Genomic DNA, 21573 nt, shown 5'->3' with positions numbered 1-21573 from the left:
GGCTCAGAGCCCTGCCATATGGAGGGACATCTGTGCACAGGCTATATGGCAGACAGACAGGACATAAAAAGTCACTATGGAGTCTAGTATAGGAAAGCCAGTGTAAAGGTGCCATTCAAATAAATTCATCCAATGAGTCATTGTCTTCCGGCAGGTGGTGTCACTCCTATGCGACACTTAACTGTGTGAAAAACAAAGTTACTTTTCCACTATGCTCAAACCAGGTCAGTGCATGAGATTGTTTACACTTTCCCTTACTAAAAGACAGCTCAGAGCATACCACAACCCTCCACTTTAAGTAACCTAGATTCACACTTTCACCCACTAACACTTAAGAATATGATCCATTACCTCTAGAGTCTAGACACTGAAACAAGGCTGGTGACACGCACAGAGCCAAAGAGAATCGGGACAGCGAAATGTTCCATGAAGGCCTGCAACAAATCAAATGTTTTGTCACATACACCAAATACAACAGTGAAATGCTTACTTACAAGCCCTTAACCAACAATGCAGTTTTAAAATAAAACAAAACAAATAAGAAACGAAAGTAACAAATAATTAAACAGTAGCAGTAAAATAACAATAGCAAGGCTATATACACAGGGTACTGGTACACAGTCAATGTGCGGTAGAGATATTAAAGTGACTATATGCATAGTAGTAACAGAGAGTAGCAGCAGTGTTAAAATGGGGGGGGGGTCAATGAAAATAGTCTGGGTAGTCATTTGATTAGATGTTCTGGAGTCTTATGGCTTGTGGGGTAGAAGCTATTTAGAAGCCTCTTGGACCTAGACTTGGCGCTCTGGTACCGCTTGCCATGCGGTAGCAGAGAGAACAGTCTATGATTAGCGTGGCTGGAGTCTGACAATGTTTAGGGCCTTCCTCTGACACCGCCTGGTAGAGAGGTGCTGGATGGTAGGAAAATTAGTCCCAGTGATGTACTGGGCCGTACGCAGTACCCTCTGTAGTGCCTTGTGGTAACAGTTATTTAGAAAGAACAAGGGATAGAAGCCCCTGGGTGTTTTAACTACTTTATTCACAGAGAAGACTTCACCAGCAGACAAAATATACAGACCTGTCTAAGGTATATATTAGCATATGATATAATAAACTCCCTCACAGCAATCATTACTTTAGTCCAGTCTCTGACTCTGGACCAAGGCTTTAAACGTGCTCTTAGAAAATATTCTAACAGTGCGGTTTATCCTTAGAGAAACACACATGCAGGGTGAAAAATAAATGACAGAATTCTACTAGAATGACTCACAAAAGCATTGATAAAGAGTGCAAATGAAGGGGGAGAAGCTCAACCTCCCCTGAAATATACACAATAAGAGGTGATGAGAGGGGCATCAATAAGGAGGGAGAAACATTCTGACACGTTCACAGGGAGAAGGGCAGCTTGGCTGGAAATAATCTGGTATAATATTACATAACTACATTAAGTATCATGTACATGATTCTATACTTTTGAGGCCTTACATACAGGTGCAAACACACAAAGACTAATAATGGCCAACTTGTCTACTTCACTTTGTAGGGACACTGGTTCTTAACTCTCTTTGTAGGGTTCTTAAACTCACATTCATGTTTTCCTTTACTTTGATAGGGTGACTGAGCTAAAGAAGAAGAGATACAAAAGAGAAGCATGAGGTGTGCTGGGGGGGAGGGGGGGGGTCGTGACAGACAAACAGTGCGACAGAGCAAGAGAAAGATGAGGGGGCGATGCGACAACATTAGGTCCGGTGGTGGCTGACAGTAGCAGGATTTCACACGCGCAGTAATTTCAAGAGCAGGGAAATCAAGTTGTCGCCATGACAACACTTGGAAACTGTTGTCTTCCCTGACAACCAAGGCCGTCACAGTTCTCTTAAGTGGAAAAACCTCCCCATCATAATTGGCTTAGTGGTTCTGCTACATGAAACTATTTCATCCAAGGTAAATTACAGAGAAAAACATGTATTATTGCAACCAGGAAACACAAGGAAAACCTCACTACTGACAATTCCTAAAATAAACAGTGTGTTTATAAAGAAGAGTTAAACATATGGAAAAAAATAACAAAACCATAGTTAAAGTGCAACTGAAAGGTCATTCTAAGTATCTACACAGGGATGCGCTACAGTGGCTGGAGAGGTGGCTGTGCCTTAGGGTGTCGTGCCAGAAGGTCAAGCTGAGGTAACAGTTTACACTCCATCACAGATGACCGTCTCAACCACAAACGTGTTCTCAAAGTGCCGGATGCGATGGCAGTTCGCCACTTCCCGTTTGTTGATGCCTACAGGTCAGACAGTGAAATACTTTTATTAGACAAGAGAGTAGGTAGACCATTCAGACCCTGAATGACCCGCACAACCTTATACAAAGCTCTGAACCCCTCCTTCCCGACTCACGTCTGCGGGCGCGGCGTTTCAGGCGGTATGTGTCCTTGCCGTTACACAGGCGGTAGATGAAGGGCCCCAGCTGGCGCATGTTGTGAACCCTCCCTGTCACAAACATCTCCTCCTGGATAATGTAGGTCTGGGGCAGGTATGTCCCCTTCTAAACACAGAGGGGGGGTGGACAGGGTTAGAGTTCAGAGAGAATGAGAGAGACTATTTGCACATCATTATAACACTGTACATAGCCATAATGACATGTCAAATGCCTCCATTCCTTTGAAACTTGTGAGTAATGTTTACTGTTCATTTTTTATTGTTTATTTCACTTTAGTTTATTATCCATTGCACTTGCGTTGACAATGTAAAACATGTTTCCCATGCCATTAAACCCCCTTCAATTGAGAGAGACAGAAAGACAGAGGCAGAGAGAGAGACGGGGACAAAGAGGGAATAATAAGCTGTGGAAAATGGGAGATGGCATCTCAAACAGAAAGTGAGAGAGACAGGCTTAATGTTACCTTAACATTGACCAGCAGTTCCCAGAGGTTCCGTGGGGGCATAACGATGGTGGTGTTGAGCTCGATGACATAGCATTTGTCCAGAGCGATGTCATGGTAGGCAGTCAGTCCCTGGTGACAGACAGAAACTAAACTAAATAAAACTATGCATGTCAAAAAGCTGGCGGATTGACTCTACATCAGGTGTGTGGGTACGTGCGTGGATGTGCCTAGTCCTCCTCACCCTGTGAAAGTCGTGGATGATGTCAGCAGGGTCGCTTCCTCCAAAGTGGGGCACAGGCACGCTGATCTGCTCATAGTTGTCTTCCAGGTAGATGCCCACGTTCTCCTCCAGCTCCTGTCTGCCTCTCAGAGGGGCATACACAGAGTCCTCATAACGAACCCTGCAGTGGAACAGACTCTCCTCTGGGATCTAGGTCAAGGCGCAGGGAACCGTTAGCAAGGCTATCACTAACGATCATCCTCATTATCACAGTCACTGCTATTATTGAACGTTTCATGATCTCAGACTGGGAAAGAAGGACCAATGTCTGATAAACAACTGACCTCAAAATGAACGTTATACCACCACCAGAGACAGTTAAACCAGGATGCACATTTAGAAATTCAACATCAGAAGACCCACTACATGTGAAGTATGTGGACACCTGCTCGATCAACAACTCATTCCAAAATCATTCATATGAAGTTTGTCTCCCTTTGCTGTTATAACAGCCTCCACTCTTCTGGGAAGGCTTTACAATAGATGTTGGAACATTGCTGCAGGGACTTGCTTCCATTCAGCCACAAGAGCATTAGTGAGGTCGGGCACTGATGTTGGGCGATTAGGCCTGGCTCACAGTCGGTGCTCCAATTCATCCCAAAAGTGTTTGATGGGGTTGAGGTCAGGGCTCTGTGCAGGCCAATCAAGTTCTTCCACACTGATCTTGACAAACCATTTCTGTATGAACTTCGCTTTGTGCACAGGGGCATTGTCATGCTGAAACAGGAAAATGCCTTCCCCAAACTGTTGCCACAATGTTGGAAGCACAGAATCCCCTGGAATGTCATCGTACTGTATGCTGTAGCGTTAAGATTTTCCTTCACTGGAACTAAGGGGCCTAGCCCGAACTATGAAAAACAGCCCCAGACCATTATTCCTCCTCCAACAAACTTTACAGTTGGCACAATGCAGTCGGGAAGGAAACGTTCTCCTGGCATATGCCAAACCCAGATTTGTCCGTCGGACTTTCCACTGCTACAGAGTCCAATGGCTGTGAGCTTTACGCCACCCAACGCATGGCATTGTGCATGGTGATCTTAGGCTTGTCTGCGACTGCTCGGTCATGGAAACCCATTTCATGAAGCTCCCGACGAACAGTTATTGTGCTGATGTTGCTTCCAGAGGCAGTTTGTAACTCGGTAGTGAGTGTTGCAACCGAGGACGGACAATCTTTACATGCTATGCACTCTAGCCGGCCCGTTCTGTGAGCTTGTGTGGCCTACCACTTTGTGGCTGAGCCGCTGTTGCTCCTAGACGTTTCCACTTCACAAAAACAGCAATACAGCTGATCGTTGCAGTTCTAGCAGGGCAGAAATTTGACGAACTGACTTGTTGGAAAGGTGGCATCCTCTGACGATGCCACGTTCAAAGTCCCTGAGCTCTTCAGTAAGACCATTCTACTGCCAATGTTGGTCTATGGAGATTGCATGGCTGTGTGCTCGATTTGATACACCTGTCAGCAACGGGGTGGCTGAAATAACCAAATCCACAATTTTGAACGGGTGTCCACATACTTTTGTATATGTAGTGTAGGACCATAGAGGACAGAGCGATATCAGAGTATTGTCTCATGCTGTCACTGGATGTAGGTTCTAGGTACCTGCGGTATGAAGTAGTAGCGGTAGACATAGATGGAGGCCAACACCAGACCAGACATGAAGACCACCAGGCCAAAGGTCAGGCAGCATAGGCCATTCAGAGGAGATCTCCCTGAGCGCAGAGGCAGAACCAGCTCCTCCTCATCCTCCTGACAGGGAGAGACACAGGGCCACATACTTAAACACAGGCTAGTGTCCTGTCCAGGCAGTGTACTTCTACAGCAGGCTGCCTCACAATACAGAAGAAGCTCAGACAAAGCTTACTGGTAAGGCTTTGGTACTTGGTGAAAAGCTAGTGTTTCACAGATATTCTATGGAGGCACATCAGAACAGGGCAGACTAAGTCAGGTGGGGTTAAGAGTGCATTATGTTCCTGGTCTTAGATAGAATAAATCTGCATGTTTTAGCAGGGGAACAGCAACGTGGGAGGCAGAGATGGATAACAGAGTGGCTAGTAACATGGCACTTCTAAAGACAGAGAGTAACACCACCCCCAGTCTCTCACCCCATCTGCCTCTGTCACACGCTCAACCTGTTTGTTGGCAGGGTGGCACGGGTTGGCAATAGGCGCACGATTGTAGCCTACACCGCTCACGTAACCATTTATGATAATTAACATAACATGTGACGGATGTGAGTGGAAATCCTTTCTACCGTATATGTGCAACTACGTGGGTGGATAGGTGGGTGTACAGGTACATTTATCCTGGAAGATGAGCTCTGTGCATAGGAGACAACAAAGCAAGCTATTCTTAGCTGGTACTTGAAAATATCCTGACTGATCTCCTATTGCCTATGTATGAAAACAGCTCACAAGACTATCAAAGCTAAAATCTTAGCGTTATGACAACCTGTGGTGAAGGATAAACTAGGAGATAAGATGCACAAGGATGAAGGGATAGACTAGGCATCATTTTCGCTGTCTGTGTGCGTTTTCCCCACAGAGACAGATTTTTACCAGTGTTCTTCCCTGCTGATTGAGATAGGAGGGCCTTAGATTGACTGAAAATGTGACGATAGTCTGTTTACATTTCCAACAAACACTATATTATAGAAGGTAACTGCCAATAGGTCACTGCCAACTTACCCTTGAGATAAAAACAGGCACACATACAGCCTAATTGGTGAAGATGCATATTTCAAACCTTTGATCAAATACTTGTCTCAGGCTTTCATTGTAGTTCATTACTGAATGCAGGGGGCTGACTGAAAGAAAAGCATATTTTATTGGATTTGAAACAGCAGGATGCTGAGAAGCCAAGCTTTCCTTGAACGACTGCATCACAAGTTGAGGACTGTAGCCTACTGCTGGCACAGTGATGCTACTTATTAAATATGAACTTGCATGGCCAGCAGTAACCTCCATCTGCCATGTTGTCTGCTGCCTGTGTTTGGTAAACATGTTTTTATTGTAATCCAGTCACATTTCCCAAGAGATACAATAATTATTCATAACCCACAGCCAACATTATAGGCCTATGCTTAAATAACAATTTGATCCTTCTTGGTTTAGGTTCTTACAACTAAGAATTTAACTCCGATATTGACAACATTAGAGTTACATTCTCAGAGCCTAACGTTGGCCTAAATAATTGATGTCAATGAAGCTAATCGGTCTAAGAACATCCCCTTAACTATGTTCAATAGTAATGTTAGCAGTTCCCCTTTATCCGTAGACTATTTGGCAAAATTTCCACAAAGAGCTCGTTAGCCGCACAGCATCGTTTTATTTCCTTATAAATGACAATGGCTGCTCTGCTGTCAAATAACGTTAAAATGCTCCTGTTACGTCGATGATTGTACTGGTAAAATGCCCTGCAGACGCTTGACAGCCCACCGCGCGTAACTTCATTATTGCTGGAGGTAGCGCTAGCTAGCTATGTTTTATCGAAGGGCACAGCACACAAAGCGATATATGTTGCCAACCACAACAGAGAAATGCATCACTTATTTACCATTGGATGGGTTATGAGAATGTCGGTCTTGTCGCCATCATTCTGCTCTTTCTCGGCTTTCTGTCCCGCGACGGACTGGAAAGTGATCTTGACCATGGCTGTCCCTGTCAAAGACTGGTCGGGTGGGTTTCGATTCTTTCTAGCTACAGTAGCTAGATTCCCTTTCGTATGCGAGCCTCTTCTGTTGTTACTGATACAATATAGCTAGCTAGCTGGTGGTATCAATCTACCGGAAGTTTGACTTTTAAGCCCACTTAAAGGCACCGGCACTGGAATGAGTTACGTCTACGTGACGATGAGTAGTGTGTGAAGAGTACCGTCCGTGAGAAAAATAAAGAAAGGGGGAACTGATAATTATGCGGTATCATTAGCACATTCTGTTTATAAAAAGAAAAAGCTACAATAGCCAAGTATCCATAGCTAAATAACGCACACGTCGTCAACATCCAGGATAGGGTATAGCGTAAATTGAGTGCTGGATTTAAAAAAAAAAAGATTTTACTCTTCCATACATTCAGCAGATAGATACAGGAAAGGACAATGAGAAACAATTAACACTGAGCAAAGGTTAAATTTATTCCAAATGTTTTTCATTTATTTATGTTTAGATGGTAAGGCCAAAGCCTTTGACACAACTGAAAGCACCCACACACTCAATGTGCTGGGACTGGAGTCAAAGGTTAGACATAGCTTGAAATTATTTGGCTATCTCAAATGTTCATTTGTTATTTTCGGAAGAAAATTCCAGTACAACATTGCTTGTAGAGAGTACCATGCAGCCAGTAGAGGAACATGCAATTTAAGTATGCATTGAGGAATACTGGTCTCTGTTGGTTTGCACAATGAAATGGTTGATCTGCCATCTATTGGGATATCTTGAGCTTTCAGTCAAAAGCACTTGGTTCAACATCACTCTCTGACCATATCCTTCACTGCAAGTAAACATGTCTTTTGAGTGGTATATATGCAATATATTCATGTCATCCAATCAACTCCATCCCTCAAATAAATATGGTGTTTCAAATGGCAGATTAGCTCAGTCAGTGTAAAGTAAACATTTAAACAATCTCCAAAGAACATACTTAATGCTCTGGAATTGTACTGGAATTTCAACCCCAATGAAAAAGGCTCAAACTGGTTGGTAAAGGGGAAACATTTGAATGTGCCAAGTAATTGTCAACTCCTGAAGCTCACTAGATATGGTGCAACACCACCAGAAAGCAGTGAATATCATAATAAACCAGAGTGGATGAGTGGGGGGAAGAATGATGCGATTCTCTGAAATCCCCCTCAACCCCCCCCCCGGATCAGATTCCAGTTGGGTGATGGAGGGCGTGTTCCTCTACCCAGGCATGTCTGACACCAGCCAGATCTTACAATGCTTGTATATGATATATTTTACATATCAGCTAACCACATATGTTATAGCAATCTCTCAGTGGATGACGTGGCACGCAACCATTGGTTGATACATGCAACGTCTGAGCAGAGGAAGGTGACCATTGGCTGGCTGCTCAGCACAAACACACAGGCTTGATGTTTTAGTTATCACCTTGCCCCATCCCATTCCCTCCAGGCCTCCCCTCCACCCCACTGTCCTGGCACCCCAGCACATTTTAGTCGTCCGAGTTACTGAAATACAGACAGAAAGAAAAGAGGATTAAGAGATCTGGGCTAATACCATTACATTCCCCAGCTGTACTAATTATTAGTAATGTCCTCTAGGTTAACAATGTAAGAGCTGGCCCTGGCTGGATATTATGTACAAAGAAAAACCAGCCACCATTTAAATTCAGCAGTAAAATTAAATGCAAAAAAAAAAATACATTTTTCCTCTTAAAAATGAATTTGATTAGAATTACCGAAAAACTTGATTTAAGGTAAAATATATATATTCATTTGTCAATGTTTCAACAAAATCTACAAAGCAAAAATAAAAGTCATATGTACATGTTCACCCTGTCCCAGAACAAGTCAGGCCTGTACCGAAATAATATCTAGCATTTTATCCATATCATTCGCTTTGTGCTGTTTCACAACACACCAATAGCTGCATGGTTTGGTATGAGGCCACTGGAGAGCCCATTACAAAATGTATCACTGTTGCTGCTGTATACGATGAAAGCATAGATAAGAGTTGTAGCTGGTACGTGCTTTTTGCAGACTGTGACACTAAGTAGACAGGGCCAGCGTTTAGCCAAGTACAGCGATTTATCTGTCACATTCGAAGAAGGCATGCAACCATGCTCACTTTGCTAGTACCTTTTCATCTCAAGGTTTATGTTGATATTATAGCACTACATGTGTGTCAGAAGTCTGCATAGCACTCAAATGTAGATTTCGTTGTTACTATGTTTGAATGACCTTTGTTGTGTTGTTGATGTTACCCTTCCACATGTCTTAATGTGGAAGAAACAAGCAGCATCTATTATGTTCATCTTTTTAAAAGGAGATATTGGAAATAAAAATCTGAAAAAATAAAAATAAATCTAATGTCCGTTGCGTTGAACAGCAGAATGAGCGGGAGACTTCCTGATGACTTGATGTGGGCGCGTTATTTTTTTTCTTCCTCAAAATGGTGGAAAAACCAGAACAGCAGCAGCTGCTGATGAGTCCGTTATCCAGATGTTGTCTGGACCCCTTAAGCCCCTCCCTCAGGCCTCCTGGGGGGACGACCTCTTCAGATCTCTGATCTGTTTGACCAGGTACGTCTTTTCATCATTGAACTGTTCGTCCTCCGTCCTGTCGTTCTGGAACTTGGAGAGGAACTCGATGAGTTTGGTCTGGTTCTTCAGAAGAATGTCCAAGATGGGCTGTGTCTTGTTGGGGTTGGCCACAAACACCTACAGGGGAAGGAAGAGGACAAATTATTCTTACAATCTAACTAAACTCATCAAATTGCACCGCCTGCTAGAGCCTTGCTATAGTCTCTCGTTTCTTTATTTTACCTTGAAGACGTGGAAGGCCTCAAACTGGATGTTGCGGCTTTTGTCTCGAAGAAGGTTCATCATTAGCTTGAGGTTCTCTGGCTTGCTGATGTATTTTGTCATGATGGTGAAATTGTGTCGATCGAGAAGTAGCTCTCCCAGCAACTAGATTGTTTCAGTGTGACAAAAAACATTAAGTAATAATTGCAATTAGTCTGTGGTAGGTGACAAAGTAATAATTAATTTAAACGCCAGGTTTGAAACAAGATTCAGCTAAAACTATATAAACAGTTGGGTTTACACTAGGCAAAGTGAAGATACTGCTATGCATTGGCAAAAATAAGAGGACGTTACCAGGCAGACGAAATGTATCGAAAACCTACTACATCCACAGACTGATGCGACATCGGTCAGCTTGGTGATATTCAGTAACCAAACACCATGTAAGAGACCATCTATACTTAGCCCTCAAAAACAGGTATACATACAAATACAATTGACAGCGGTTTACGACAACAGGACCAACGTTCTTACCTTGAGGGATTGCCTTTTAGTCACGTAGTTCTCAGAGTGGAGTAACTTCTCATATTCACTGAAGAACTGAAGGGAGGGGAGGAGAAAGAATCATAGTGAATGTCAAGCGCTATTTCAGAGTGCATCTGCTTGTTTGCAAATTCGGTGACAAGCCAACTAGTGACATTCTCACACCGATAGACATTCAAAACAGGTACTGAGTACTGTGCTGCCAAGGTAATTTCCATATTCCCTGGTATACTTTTCATGGGTCTCAGATGTCTCTGAAATACTCCGTTGTCAGGCTGGGGTTTAGCGCAAATAAACTCAGCTTATCCTGGCGTAACCTCAGTCTTAAAAAGCTCCGTTAACCAGGGCAGGTTGCTATTCAGAAAAAGGAGAATTCAAAGAAACGCGTCATGGAGATGTGTCCTCGTCGGGTTACATTTCAGCACAATGTGGAGGACTTACCCTGTCGTAATGCTGCTCCAGGAACTCTGCACTCAGAATCTTGTGTCTCGTTAGCAAGTCCTGGAAGAGGAAAATATACAGCTATTTTAACCAATGAGCTAAAAATGCAGGCCCTCTATCTAGGTCCCAAGAAAGCCACGGTCCTAGGGGGTCTGAGATATTACAGTTCTGAGAAAAATGGCAGTCATTTTGGAAAACTCACTTTAAAGGTGGCGAATGCGTCTGAAGCGATGTCGAACGTGGACATCTCCACGTATCTGAAGAAGTCGTAGAACTGCTCGGCCCCCAGAGTGATCTTGGCCAGCGGCTCGTGCCTGATACACTCCCTCAGCATGATGCCACAGTTCAAAGCGATCTCTGGAGACTCGTACCTACCAGGTGGACATTTGAATAGGAAAGAGGTATCCCGTTATTACGACGCAAGTAGGGTTGGGCGATGTCAACCTTAGTCCTAACGTAATTATGTACCCATAAAACATTGACATACGATGCTATCGCACCCTATTGGCCAATCCCCCCCCTCCCCCCCCCCCAACTACAACAAAAATATTGTTGGAAAAAGAAAACAGCTAAAACGACAGTCGGGCTACAGCGTGAAATTCAATACAACGGGATGAATCATGACGAAAGAGAATGTTATTGAACGCCTGGGCAGAGGTTAATAGCAGGTACATCTTTTCTAACATTCCTTTATTGTGGAGGAGCTCTAGCAAGGAGCAGGTGTGTGTGCTGTGATGGAGCAGTGACTGACTGTCATGAGGAACGGGCTGTCTTACTGTAGTGAGCTACACTAGTATGTGGAAACTCCTTCAAATTAGTGGATTCAGCTATTTCAGCCACCCCCATTGCTGACATGTATATAAATATTGAGCACACATCCATGCAATCTTCATAGACAAACAGTGGCAGTAGAGTGGCCCGTACTGAAGAGCTCAGTGACTTTCAACATGACACTGTCATAGGATGCCACCTTCCGAACAAGTCAGTTCGTCAAATTTCTGCCCTGCAGGAGCTGCCCCGGTCAACTGAGGTACAAGTGCTGTTATTGTGAAGTGGAAATGTCTAGTAGCAACAACAGCTCAGTTGTAAAGTGGTAGGCCACACAGAACAAGACCGCCGAGTGCTGAAGCGCAACACTCACTACAGAGTTCCAAACTGGCTCTGGAAGCAACGTCAGCACAAGAACTGTTCGTCGGGAGCTTCATGAAATGGGTTTCCATGGCCAAGCAGCAGCAAACAAGCCTAAGATCACCAAGCGCAATTCCAAGCATCGGCTGGAGTGGTGTAAAGCTCTGCGCCATTGGACTCTGGAGCAGTGGAAACACCTGCCCCAATGCATAGTGCCAACTGTAAAGTTTGGTGGAAGAGGAATAAAGGTCTGGGGCTGTTTTTCATTGTTCGGGCTAGGCCCCTTAGTTCCAGTGATGGGAAATCTTAATGCTACAACATACAAAGACATTCTAGATGATTCTGTGCTTACAACTTTGTGGTAACAGTTTGGAGAAGGCCCTTTCCTGTTTCACCATGACAATGCCCCCATCCATACAGAAATGGTTTGTTGAGATTAGTGTGGAAGAACTTGATTGGCCTGCAGAGCCCTGACCTCAACCCCATCGAACACCTTTGGGATGAATTGGAACGCCACCTTTGAGCCAGGCCTAATGCCCAACATCAGTGCTCGGCCTCAGTAATGCTCGTGGCTGAATGGAAGCAAGTCCCTGCAGCAATGTTCCAACATCTAGTGGAAAGCCTTCCCAGAAGAGTGGATACTGTTATAGCAGCAAAGGGGGACCAACTCCATATTAATGCCCATGATTTTGGAATGAGATGTTCAACGAGCAGGTGTCCACATACTTTGGTCATGTAGTGTAGGTTATAGGACTACATCATGGGCTGGATAGAAACAGTCTACCGTCTACCGTCTTCACAACTGGATAATAATTGCCTCATAAAATAGGACTAGGGCTAGGGCTGGATAGAAGATAGAAACAGTCTACTGTCTTCACAACTGGATAATAATTGCCTCATAAAATAGGACTAGGGCTAGGGCTGGATAGAAACAGTCTACCGTCTTCACAACTGGATAATAATTGCCTCATAAAATAGGACTAGGGCTAGGGCTGGATAGAAACAGTCTACTGTCTTCACAACTGGATAATAATTGCCTCATAAAATAGGACTAGGGCTAGGGCTGGATAGAAACAGTCTACTGTCTTCACAACTGGATAATAATTGCCTCATAAAATAGGACTAGGGCTGGATAGAAACAGTCTACTGTCTTCACAACTGGATAATAATTGCCTCATAAAATAGGACTAGGGCTGGATAGAAACAGTCTACTGTCTTCACAACTGGATAATAATTGCCTCATAAAATAGGACTAGGGCTAGGGCTGGATATACACAGTCTACTGTCTTCACAACTGGATAATAATTGCCTTATAAAATAGGGAAATAAACATTGTTTCTTCTATCTATCATAAAGCTGTGATTGAAAATAGCCTATGCCTAGTCTTACGCTACAGACATTAATTTGTGTTATTTACGAACGCCACAACTTTAGGACAACTCCTTCGTAGGCTAGAATATTTGGGAAATAAGCTGATGTTCCTAACTTTAAGTTGTCGTAAAGCGTTTAAACCTCGCTTGGAGGGATATTCATGGTCTACACTGATCATTTCTTTCTTAATAAGCTTAAACTGGTCATTAGATGTTTCTATAGGATATTGATATGCTTTGTTCTCCCTCATTATTAGTCCTCTAACTTGTGTTTTTAGGCGAGAAAAATGACTTTGAAATGGAACTCCTTTACATTCATTGTTTGATCGGGAGAACGCCATACATAAAACAATGAAGCATTTCCAACAGTCATTCATATAGCCTATCAAATGGAGAAAGAGAAGAGAATACAGGCTAAGCTTTTTAAAAACAGCTAAGCACAAGATAGTTCGGGAGTGTCCAGTACTTTAAAAAATAATGATCCATTCTGACTGTAAAAACACCAGAAAATCAGTTCCAAGTGATTTTACTATAAGAAATCTGTTCAAGTATTCCCACATATAATAGAGACACATCGTATACAAATGTAAGCAAGGTTTGAAATGATTGTGTATTAGTCACACACATCTGTTTGGGTTTCTTTCAGTCTACAAATGATTTGTAATTATGTTCTGGCCCCCGACCAGCCACTAAAAAATAAAGAAATCTGCCCACGGCTGAATCTAGTTGATGATCCCTGATATAGGACTGTTAAAGTCTCCAGTTATTACTATCAATATCTGCTTTCTGTCAACTTCTGCAATAGTTATTTCTATTTTGATGTATTTCATTATTTTGTATTGAGACAATGTGGTAACCAACACAAAAACACTACACCCCAACATGGTAAATGATAGGTTGTAGTGTGAGTTTGGGCACCCTGGCCAGGCCTCACCCTTTGAGCAGCATGAAGAGGATGTTCTGCTGAGTACAGAGGTACTCCACCGTGGGCGTCCGCGTCCCGATCTGACGCCTCAAGATGTTGTTGAAGATCTGAGCCACATCCTTCTTACCCTGATGTTGTACAGAAATGACATGAAGCAATGTCAGAAAAGTGTTAAAAATCACAAAGGGTCAGCCATAAAGTTTTTCTGAACCTAAATTCAATGTTCTTATACATGTTATGGTGATAAAAACATTCACGTATTAGCACCATTGGTGAATCGTAACATTTCATATTAATATCATTGCGTTGTTTTTGCACCCATTATCAATTCCAGCCTCCCTATAGCAGGAATAGCTAAGACAGATGTCTCTTCTGATGGGTGAGAATGACCCAGACCAACTGAAGGATGTGGAGGTTGAGCGTGTCAAAGAGGAAGAGGAGAATCACACCACACTGACTCAGTGAAGTCTACACACACACACACACACATTGCAGGGAGGAAAGAAAAAAAAAATGTCCCTGTGAAAGCATGTCCATGTGCCAGTAGAAGAGACTGAACACAGTCAGTCTTGACTCTTTCTGTACAGCGACACAAATCAGTCTCTCTCATCTATATCACTCCTCCCAAAGGAGACCCACCTTTCTAGTCAGCATCTCAAAAGAAATCTCTCATATCCCTGCATCTGTCCCAAAGACAAACAAACACAGTGTAAAAGTGTTTCACCTCAAAGTCGATGAGCTGCAGGTCAGCTACGAGGGTGCTGAGCAGGCCACTGTTGTAAAGCTCCTGGGCCAGCTGGGCCACCGCCTCTGTCTGGGGCTCCTTCTCATTGGTGCCGTACAGAATCTCCTTCATCGCCACGAGGCTCTTAGACACCTCCTCCGTGGCCTGGACACACATAGAGCCAGACACAGATGAAATGAGCTCTCTACATTATATAAGCTAGCTCTCCATCAGTCACCATACTGTTTCCTCTGACCTAGCTATCCCCTGACACCCACCATCCCATGTTGTACTGTTTATCCCATCATACACTTTCTTCAGAGTGTAGAGATGGCTTGTTATGAAAGGAAACCCTCAACAGGTTGTTGGGACCAATGTCTCTAGTCAAACATGACAGGCAATTTCTTTTTGTTCATATATATTTTTGAAACACAGATACCATATTACACCTGGGGTCTCCAACCCTGTTCCCAGAGAGCGACCGTCCGGTAGGTTTTCCCAGAGAGCGACCGTCCGGTAGGTTCCCACTCCAACCCTGTTCCCAGAGAGCGACCGTCCGGTAGGTTCCCACTCCAACCCTGTTCCCAGAGAGCGACCGTCCGGTAGGTTCACACTCCAACCCTGTTCCCAGAGAGCGACCGTCCGGTAGGTTCACACTCCAACCCTGTTCCCAGAGAGCGACCGTCCGGTAGGTTCACACTCCAACCCTGTTCCCAGAGAGCGACCGTTCTGTAGGTTCACACTCCAACCCTGTTCCCAGAGAGTGACCGTCCGGTAGGTTCACACTCCAACCCTGTTCCCAGAGAGCGACAGTCCGGTAGGTTCACACTCCAACCCTGTTCCCAGAGAGCGACCGTCCGGTAGGTTCACACTCCAACCCTGTTCCCAGAGAGCGACCGTTCTGTAGGTTCACACTCCAACCCTGTTCCCAGAGAGCGACCGTCCGGTAGGTTCACACTCCAACCCTGTTCCCAGAGAGCGACCGTTCTGTAGGTTCACACTCCAACCCTGTTCCCAGAGAGTGACCGTCCGGTAGGTTCACACTCCAACCCTGTTCCCAGAGAGCGACCGTTCTGTAGGTTCACACTCCAACCCTGTTCCCAGAGAGTGACCGTCCGGTAGGTTCACACTCCAACCCTGTTCCCAGAGAGCGACCGTTCTGTAGGTTCACACTCCAACCCTGTTCCCAGAGAGCGACCGTCCTGTAGGTTTTCACTCCAACCCTAATCTACCACACTTGATTCTAATAATTAGTTGGTTGATAAGCTGAATCAGGTTAGTTACAGCTAGGGTTGGAATGAAAAACTACAGAAGGGTAGCTCTCCAGGAACAGAGTTGAAGAGGCCTGCCTATTTATTTATTTATTTACACTGTAGTCAATTCAAACTCTTAGAGGGAGGGGTTTGAAATTCCCCACTCCATCGCTTCCATAGAATTTCTGAGGTCACTAATCAAGTTAGAGCAGTGGGAGAGAGGTGTAACTAGGAGGTACTGTCTGTATGTCTTTGTGTTTACCTTCTCAGCCTTCTTGTCAGAGATGTCGTGTTTCTCCAACACCGTCATGTTGTCCTTCAGGTTCTTGACGATGTCTGCCGGCGACTTGTGGGACTTGCCAAAGGGGAACGGCATGGTGGTGGTTACCGTGGGCGACCAAGCAGCGAGTGCACAGTCCTACCTATCCACAGGAAAGAGAGAAAATATAAACTGGAGATGATAAATGAGAAAGAGAGAAAGAAAGGGCTCTGCAGAGAAAGACTAAACCAAACTGTGACAGTTGTTCAAACTGCATCAGTACAGACTCAGAGAGCTCAGTGAGGAGGAGCCAAATCAGTAAAGGCACTAACAATGTGACTCACTATTCATCATGAATCATACTGATACAAAGATACTACTCACTCACAATTCATAACCTACTGACTCACAATTCATAAGTCATACTGACACCAAGATTCATAGTGCTAAGAAACAACAGGATGTAGAGGGGCAGGCTAAACAGATTGATCTGAAGACAGGAAACAGTTAAAAAAGGTGGAAGCAAAATGTTGATCCTCACCCTCATACTGAGATTTGATATTAAGCATTACTCTAATTGTGCATGAGGTTGTTGAAAGGGCAGGCTAACTGCAGGAGTTGTGTTTACTTTAACTATGGATCAAATTGATTGGTTTACTGACCAGTTGCATCATAAGAGGAGGTGACATAGAGACATGACTGATTGGTCAGTGGTAGTCAGTGCTTACAGAGGTAGAACGTCCACTGCCCTACCCTATTCCAATGACCCCTTCTAGTGTTGTTAAGGTCACAGAAACCTCCATTTACCGGTACTTCTCCCCTTTTCCAGCCTCTCCCCACTAGTGTAAACAACACAAACCCACCACATATCCTCTCACACACCCCTCCCCAAACAAACTGTAAGGTGCTTATAACCGTATCTAGAGCAGTGAGATCCGGGGGAATACATGAGGCCCTCAGTGGGACACGTCAGACCTTCTCTCACTGAGCTTTTATCTAGGGCAAGGGATGGGCAACTGGCAGCCCTCAAATTCCCAAATGTAACTAGGCAAGTCAGTTAAGAACAAATTCTTATCTTCAATGATGGCCTAGGAACAGTGGGTTAACTGCCTTGTTCAGGGGCAGAAAGACAGATTTTTACCATGTCAGCTCTGGGATTTGGGTTACTGGTCCAACTCTCTAACCACTAGGCTACCTGCTGCCCCGGTACTATGCTGTATCACCGCGGTGTCAATCTGACATCAGTGGTGCTAAATTTGTCGAATTAGGCAGGGTTGAACTCACACCAGAGGGATGGGTGCAGTTTCTATGTAAAAGGGTGCAGAAAGGAGAATTACTTAAAATGTCCCCCATTTTAGAACATCCATGACAATGCAGCTAGTCCAAAATAGCTGAGGAACACTCAAGTCCCTTATATTATGGAGTTGAGTTATTAATAACAGGTTGCGTGATTTGATAGCAACACCATTGAGTCCCCTCAGTCGATACTTGTAGGCGTTTTTAAGAATTTAGATTTTTACATGTACCTAAGTTTGTAACTAACTGTGGTTCTTTCACGGGGAATACTGAAATTCACTTTCATTGAATACAACCTACTTTCTCCTCGTTGTTGCTTAACTGGAGACAACAGCCTTGATGTACTACGTAAAACAGATTCAATTGGCACAAGTGCTTTCACACGGAGTTGAGCAACACAAATCAGGAAAGTAGGTGGTTGTAGTCGATAAAAATATTGATTGATGGCAACTCAATGTTGTTGCCGTCAAATCACACAACCTGTTATCAATAATCAACTTCTCCGCGATATAAAAGAGAAGAGTTGAGCATTCCTCAGCTATCAAAACCCAACATGGATTCCAATAGCACTGTTGTGTACAGCCAAGACCAGTGAAGTTACTCCCAGAAAGTAGTGGATAATGAACGAGACACAGGGTGATGTACCAGACCAGTCAGTCAGTCTACTTTGGCAACCTGTTTCCAGATGTGATCTTCCCCTGACCTGTGAACCCAAACTCTGGCACAGTCTTGCTCAGTCTCTGACCTGTCTTGGCATCTACATTTATAATTAGAACCCAGCACTGGAGCCAAGAATATAACCAACCAGCACTAAAGCAAGACCTAGCCTGGTCATATCTGATGTGTCCCATGTTAACAGATTAAAATAGAAACACAGACACCCGCCCCTGGTTTGAACTGAATCTCTGGGCACCTTTCGCCTTCTCCAAGTGGTCAATCCATATTTCACTTGCAGGCTAAAGTTAATTAATGTAGGCAGCACTCCTCTACTCCAGGGTTTTCCAAACGTTTCGGTTTTTGCCCTAACACTACACAGTGGATTCAGATAATCAAAACTTGATGACTTGGTTATTTTAATCAGCTGTGTAGTGTTAGGTCAGAAACCAAAACGTGGATGAAGGGGAGGCCCCAGATCCGAATTTGACCAACTCCGCTCTATTCCAACGTGACCCCCTTTGGTTATTAGAATGATGTAGATAAGCAGACAAAACAGATGTAACATGTTTAAAGCTGTTGGTTAAGTACTAGATAGAGAATAACGAATTCACAATTGTATCTGTGCAGATTGCATACATAGCCAACTAGCAAGCAGAGTGTCTTTGGAAACAATCATGGTGCATTTCCATGATGATTTTGGTAACGTTAATAGTACGTTCAACTCGTGCGATAATGGTAGCCTACTAGACTGGTATTGGTCCTTAATTTAACTAGTAGTACGGGCTAGCATTGGAGATAGACATTGGAAAGAAGAGTAGTTAGTGTAGCTAGCAAGTTGGAAGACAACGTGTGCAGTTGCGAACTATGAACTACCAAAACATTCTTGCATCACTCGCTCATTGCTAATGTAGCTTAGCTAACATCAGCAAGCGGTAAAACAGGGATCCGCCCTCGTTATCCACGCCATAGAGCCTCAAAATAGGGTGTGTGGTGCAGATGTCAGCCAGCGTCTGCGCACAATATTTCGCGTTGGCTAATTGTAAACTGCTAGGTAGTGTCCATAAAGTCGTGCAATCCTGCCAACTGACGTCTCATATTGTGGTCCATACGGGAGGCCTACTTACACAACAGGCCTTTAAATATTACTAGTTAGCTCGCTTGCTAACTTAACTACCACAACGGCAATGCTGTCTGACTAGCTAACGTTAACCAGAAATCTAGTTAGTTAGTTGGCTAGCTAACGTTAGCTGGCTATAACAGCGCCAGCTAGCTAGTTACTGTACTAACTACTGTAGTTGAAGATAGTTAGGAAGATCACACAATTTGCTTGCTATTTTTTAAGTTCAAGGTCTTGAACGTCTCGTGTAGCAGCTAACAAATAACGTGAAATGCTTTGACAGGCCTCCGCTAGCTGGCTAACGTCGATAGTCAGACAGATAACTGCCTGGCGTTAGCGAACATCATTGGCCAATGCAGGCAGGCCAGCTAATTGTGTCATCCAAATGACAAATACAATATCAAACCTTACAAACTCGATCTTATCACTCTCCACGGATGTCTGAAACGCTAACGACTATGTACCGGTTCGTCCCGTTGGATTAGAGGCTCCTTTGTTTTCCTTATTTGTCGCCTCCCCTTGTTTGAAATGTTGTATATTTCCTAGTCCTTTATGTGTACGAGTGCGACTGGTTGGGCATCGAGGTCTACCGCCCCACGCTGGTCGTGTAACGCTATAACATCTGCACATGGGGCCTCGCGAGTGTCCACAGGGAGGCGCTCATGCACAAGGGAGAGTGCATGAATGACTCCAATTATGTATATAAACATACTGTATGTATATCATAGGAGGCTGCTGAGGGGAGGATGGCTCATAATAATAGCTGGAACGGCACTAATGGAATGGTGTCAAGCACATGGAAACCATGTGTTTGATGCATTTGGTACCATTCAGCTCCAGCCATTACCACAAGCCCATCCTCCCAAATGAAGGTGCCACCAACCTCCTGGGGGGTATATATAAATGATTGGAATCCACACACAACTAAAGAGGGCTATGTTGAATCCACACACCCTAGACAAAAAGTATGTTTGGTGAGCGATTCTGCATGCAAGCTTTTTCTCTTCATACTTGTCTTTCCCTTCAGGCACAACCTTATAAAGCCTCTTGGCAACAGGATACAAATGTGTACAGGTCTCCCAGAGTGAACAGGCTAAATCTTATAAAGTTGTAATGAATGAATAGGACCACTCTATTCTACTAGCTATGGAGCCTTCCCAAAACCAACCCTGGACAAAAAAAAATAAAAAATGACAAGACCTGCCAATCAGAACAAAACAAACAACAGGATGGGATTTTATGTTTATTGAAAAATAGGATGAAATAAATCCCTGGTGTGTATGTGTGTGTGTGTGTGTATGTGTGTGTGTGTATGTGTGTGTGTGTGTGTATGTCTGTGTGCGCACATTTGTGTGTGTGTGTGTGTGTGTGTGTGTGTGTGTGTGTGTGTGTGTGTGTGTGTGTGTGTGTGTGTGTGTGTGTGTGTGTGTCTGTGTGCGTGTGCGTGTGCGTGTTTTTGGGTCTCTGGTTGCAGTGTGATGAAGATTTCAGTTGCAGCATTTCTGAGAGCAGCCTCCACAGCAAAACATCTTCCTCAGACATCTGTTAAAGCTGTGAGGGAGACAGTAACCACTGACATGAATGCAACAATACGGACACTACTACAACACTTCAAAATTGTGAGTCACACCCAGTGGAGGTTGCTGAAGGGAGGACGGTTCATAATAATGTCTGGAACGGAGCGAATGGAATGGCATCAAAAACATGGAAACCTTGTGTTTTATCTATTTGATACCATTCCACTGATTCTGCTCCAACCATTAACTCAAGCCCGTCCTCCCGTGCCACCAATTTCCTGTGGTCACACCATCCTTTACTACCTCCTTTTATGTGTCCGTCTGTCTGCTAGCTTTTCCCTCCCTCCACTATATAATTATCTTCTGTCTACTTAAATCTCACTTCTTCTTGAGGGTCTTGCGGCATTTCTTCTGCTCCTCTGTCTCATTCTCCTGTTCCTTCTTCTCCTTTACCTTCACTTCTTCCTTCTTCTCTTGCTTCACTTGGAACCTTTCCTCATCAGGCAGGATGATCATCTCCTCTACCTCCTCATAATCAATCTCATTAGGCAGGATGATCATCTCCTTTACCTCAACATACTCAATCTCATCAGGCAGGATGATAATCTCCTTTACCTCAACATCAATCTCATTGGTTTCTCCTGTCAGATCTCCATTAGTGTCCTGAGAAACACAATACAACATTGAAACATCTTTCCA

General features: G+C 44.0%; 2 protein-coding genes across 4 annotated transcripts; both read right to left on the bottom strand.

The window, feature by feature from the left end:
• Positions 1-1020: 1020 nt before the first annotated feature.
• On the bottom strand, positions 1021-7209 carry LOC110504134 (integral membrane protein 2C). The gene is made up of 6 exons (XM_021582966.3): positions 6718-7209; positions 4765-4911; positions 3126-3314; positions 2903-3013; positions 2397-2544; positions 1021-2281 (listed from the first exon to the last, which is right to left on the bottom strand). Exons 1-6 carry the CDS (start codon positions 6811-6813, stop codon positions 2190-2192), a joined length of 783 nt encoding a protein of 260 aa, XP_021438641.1. The 5' UTR covers positions 6814-7209; the 3' UTR covers positions 1021-2189.
• Positions 7210-7285: 76 nt separating this feature from the next.
• On the bottom strand, positions 7286-19972 carry LOC110504135 (calcium-binding protein 39). Of its 3 annotated transcripts, none has more exons than XM_021582967.3 (9): positions 19764-19972; positions 16291-16450; positions 14776-14940; positions 14061-14179; positions 10831-10999; positions 10629-10688; positions 10179-10244; positions 9666-9809; positions 7286-9560 (listed from the first exon to the last, which is right to left on the bottom strand). In XM_021582967.3, the coding sequence occupies exons 2-9, from the start codon at positions 16402-16404 to the stop codon at positions 9372-9374; spliced, it is 1026 nt and encodes a 341-aa protein (XP_021438642.3). In that variant the 5' UTR covers positions 16405-16450; positions 19764-19972; the 3' UTR covers positions 7286-9371. The 3 variants fall into 3 exon arrangements, with proteins under 3 accessions (XP_021438642.3, XP_021438644.3, XP_021438643.3); XM_021582969.3 differs by having other exon boundaries at positions 19769-19972; XM_021582968.3 differs by having other exon boundaries at positions 19822-19966.
• Positions 19973-21573: the final 1601 nt, after the last annotated feature.

This window comes from Oncorhynchus mykiss, chromosome 24 (genome assembly GCF_057628025.1).
Source record: "Oncorhynchus mykiss isolate SJ-2025 chromosome 24, ASM5762802v1, whole genome shotgun sequence".
NCBI lineage: Eukaryota > Metazoa > Chordata > Actinopteri > Salmoniformes > Salmonidae > Oncorhynchus > Oncorhynchus mykiss.
This window is presented reverse-complemented; position numbering and strand designations above follow the sequence as displayed.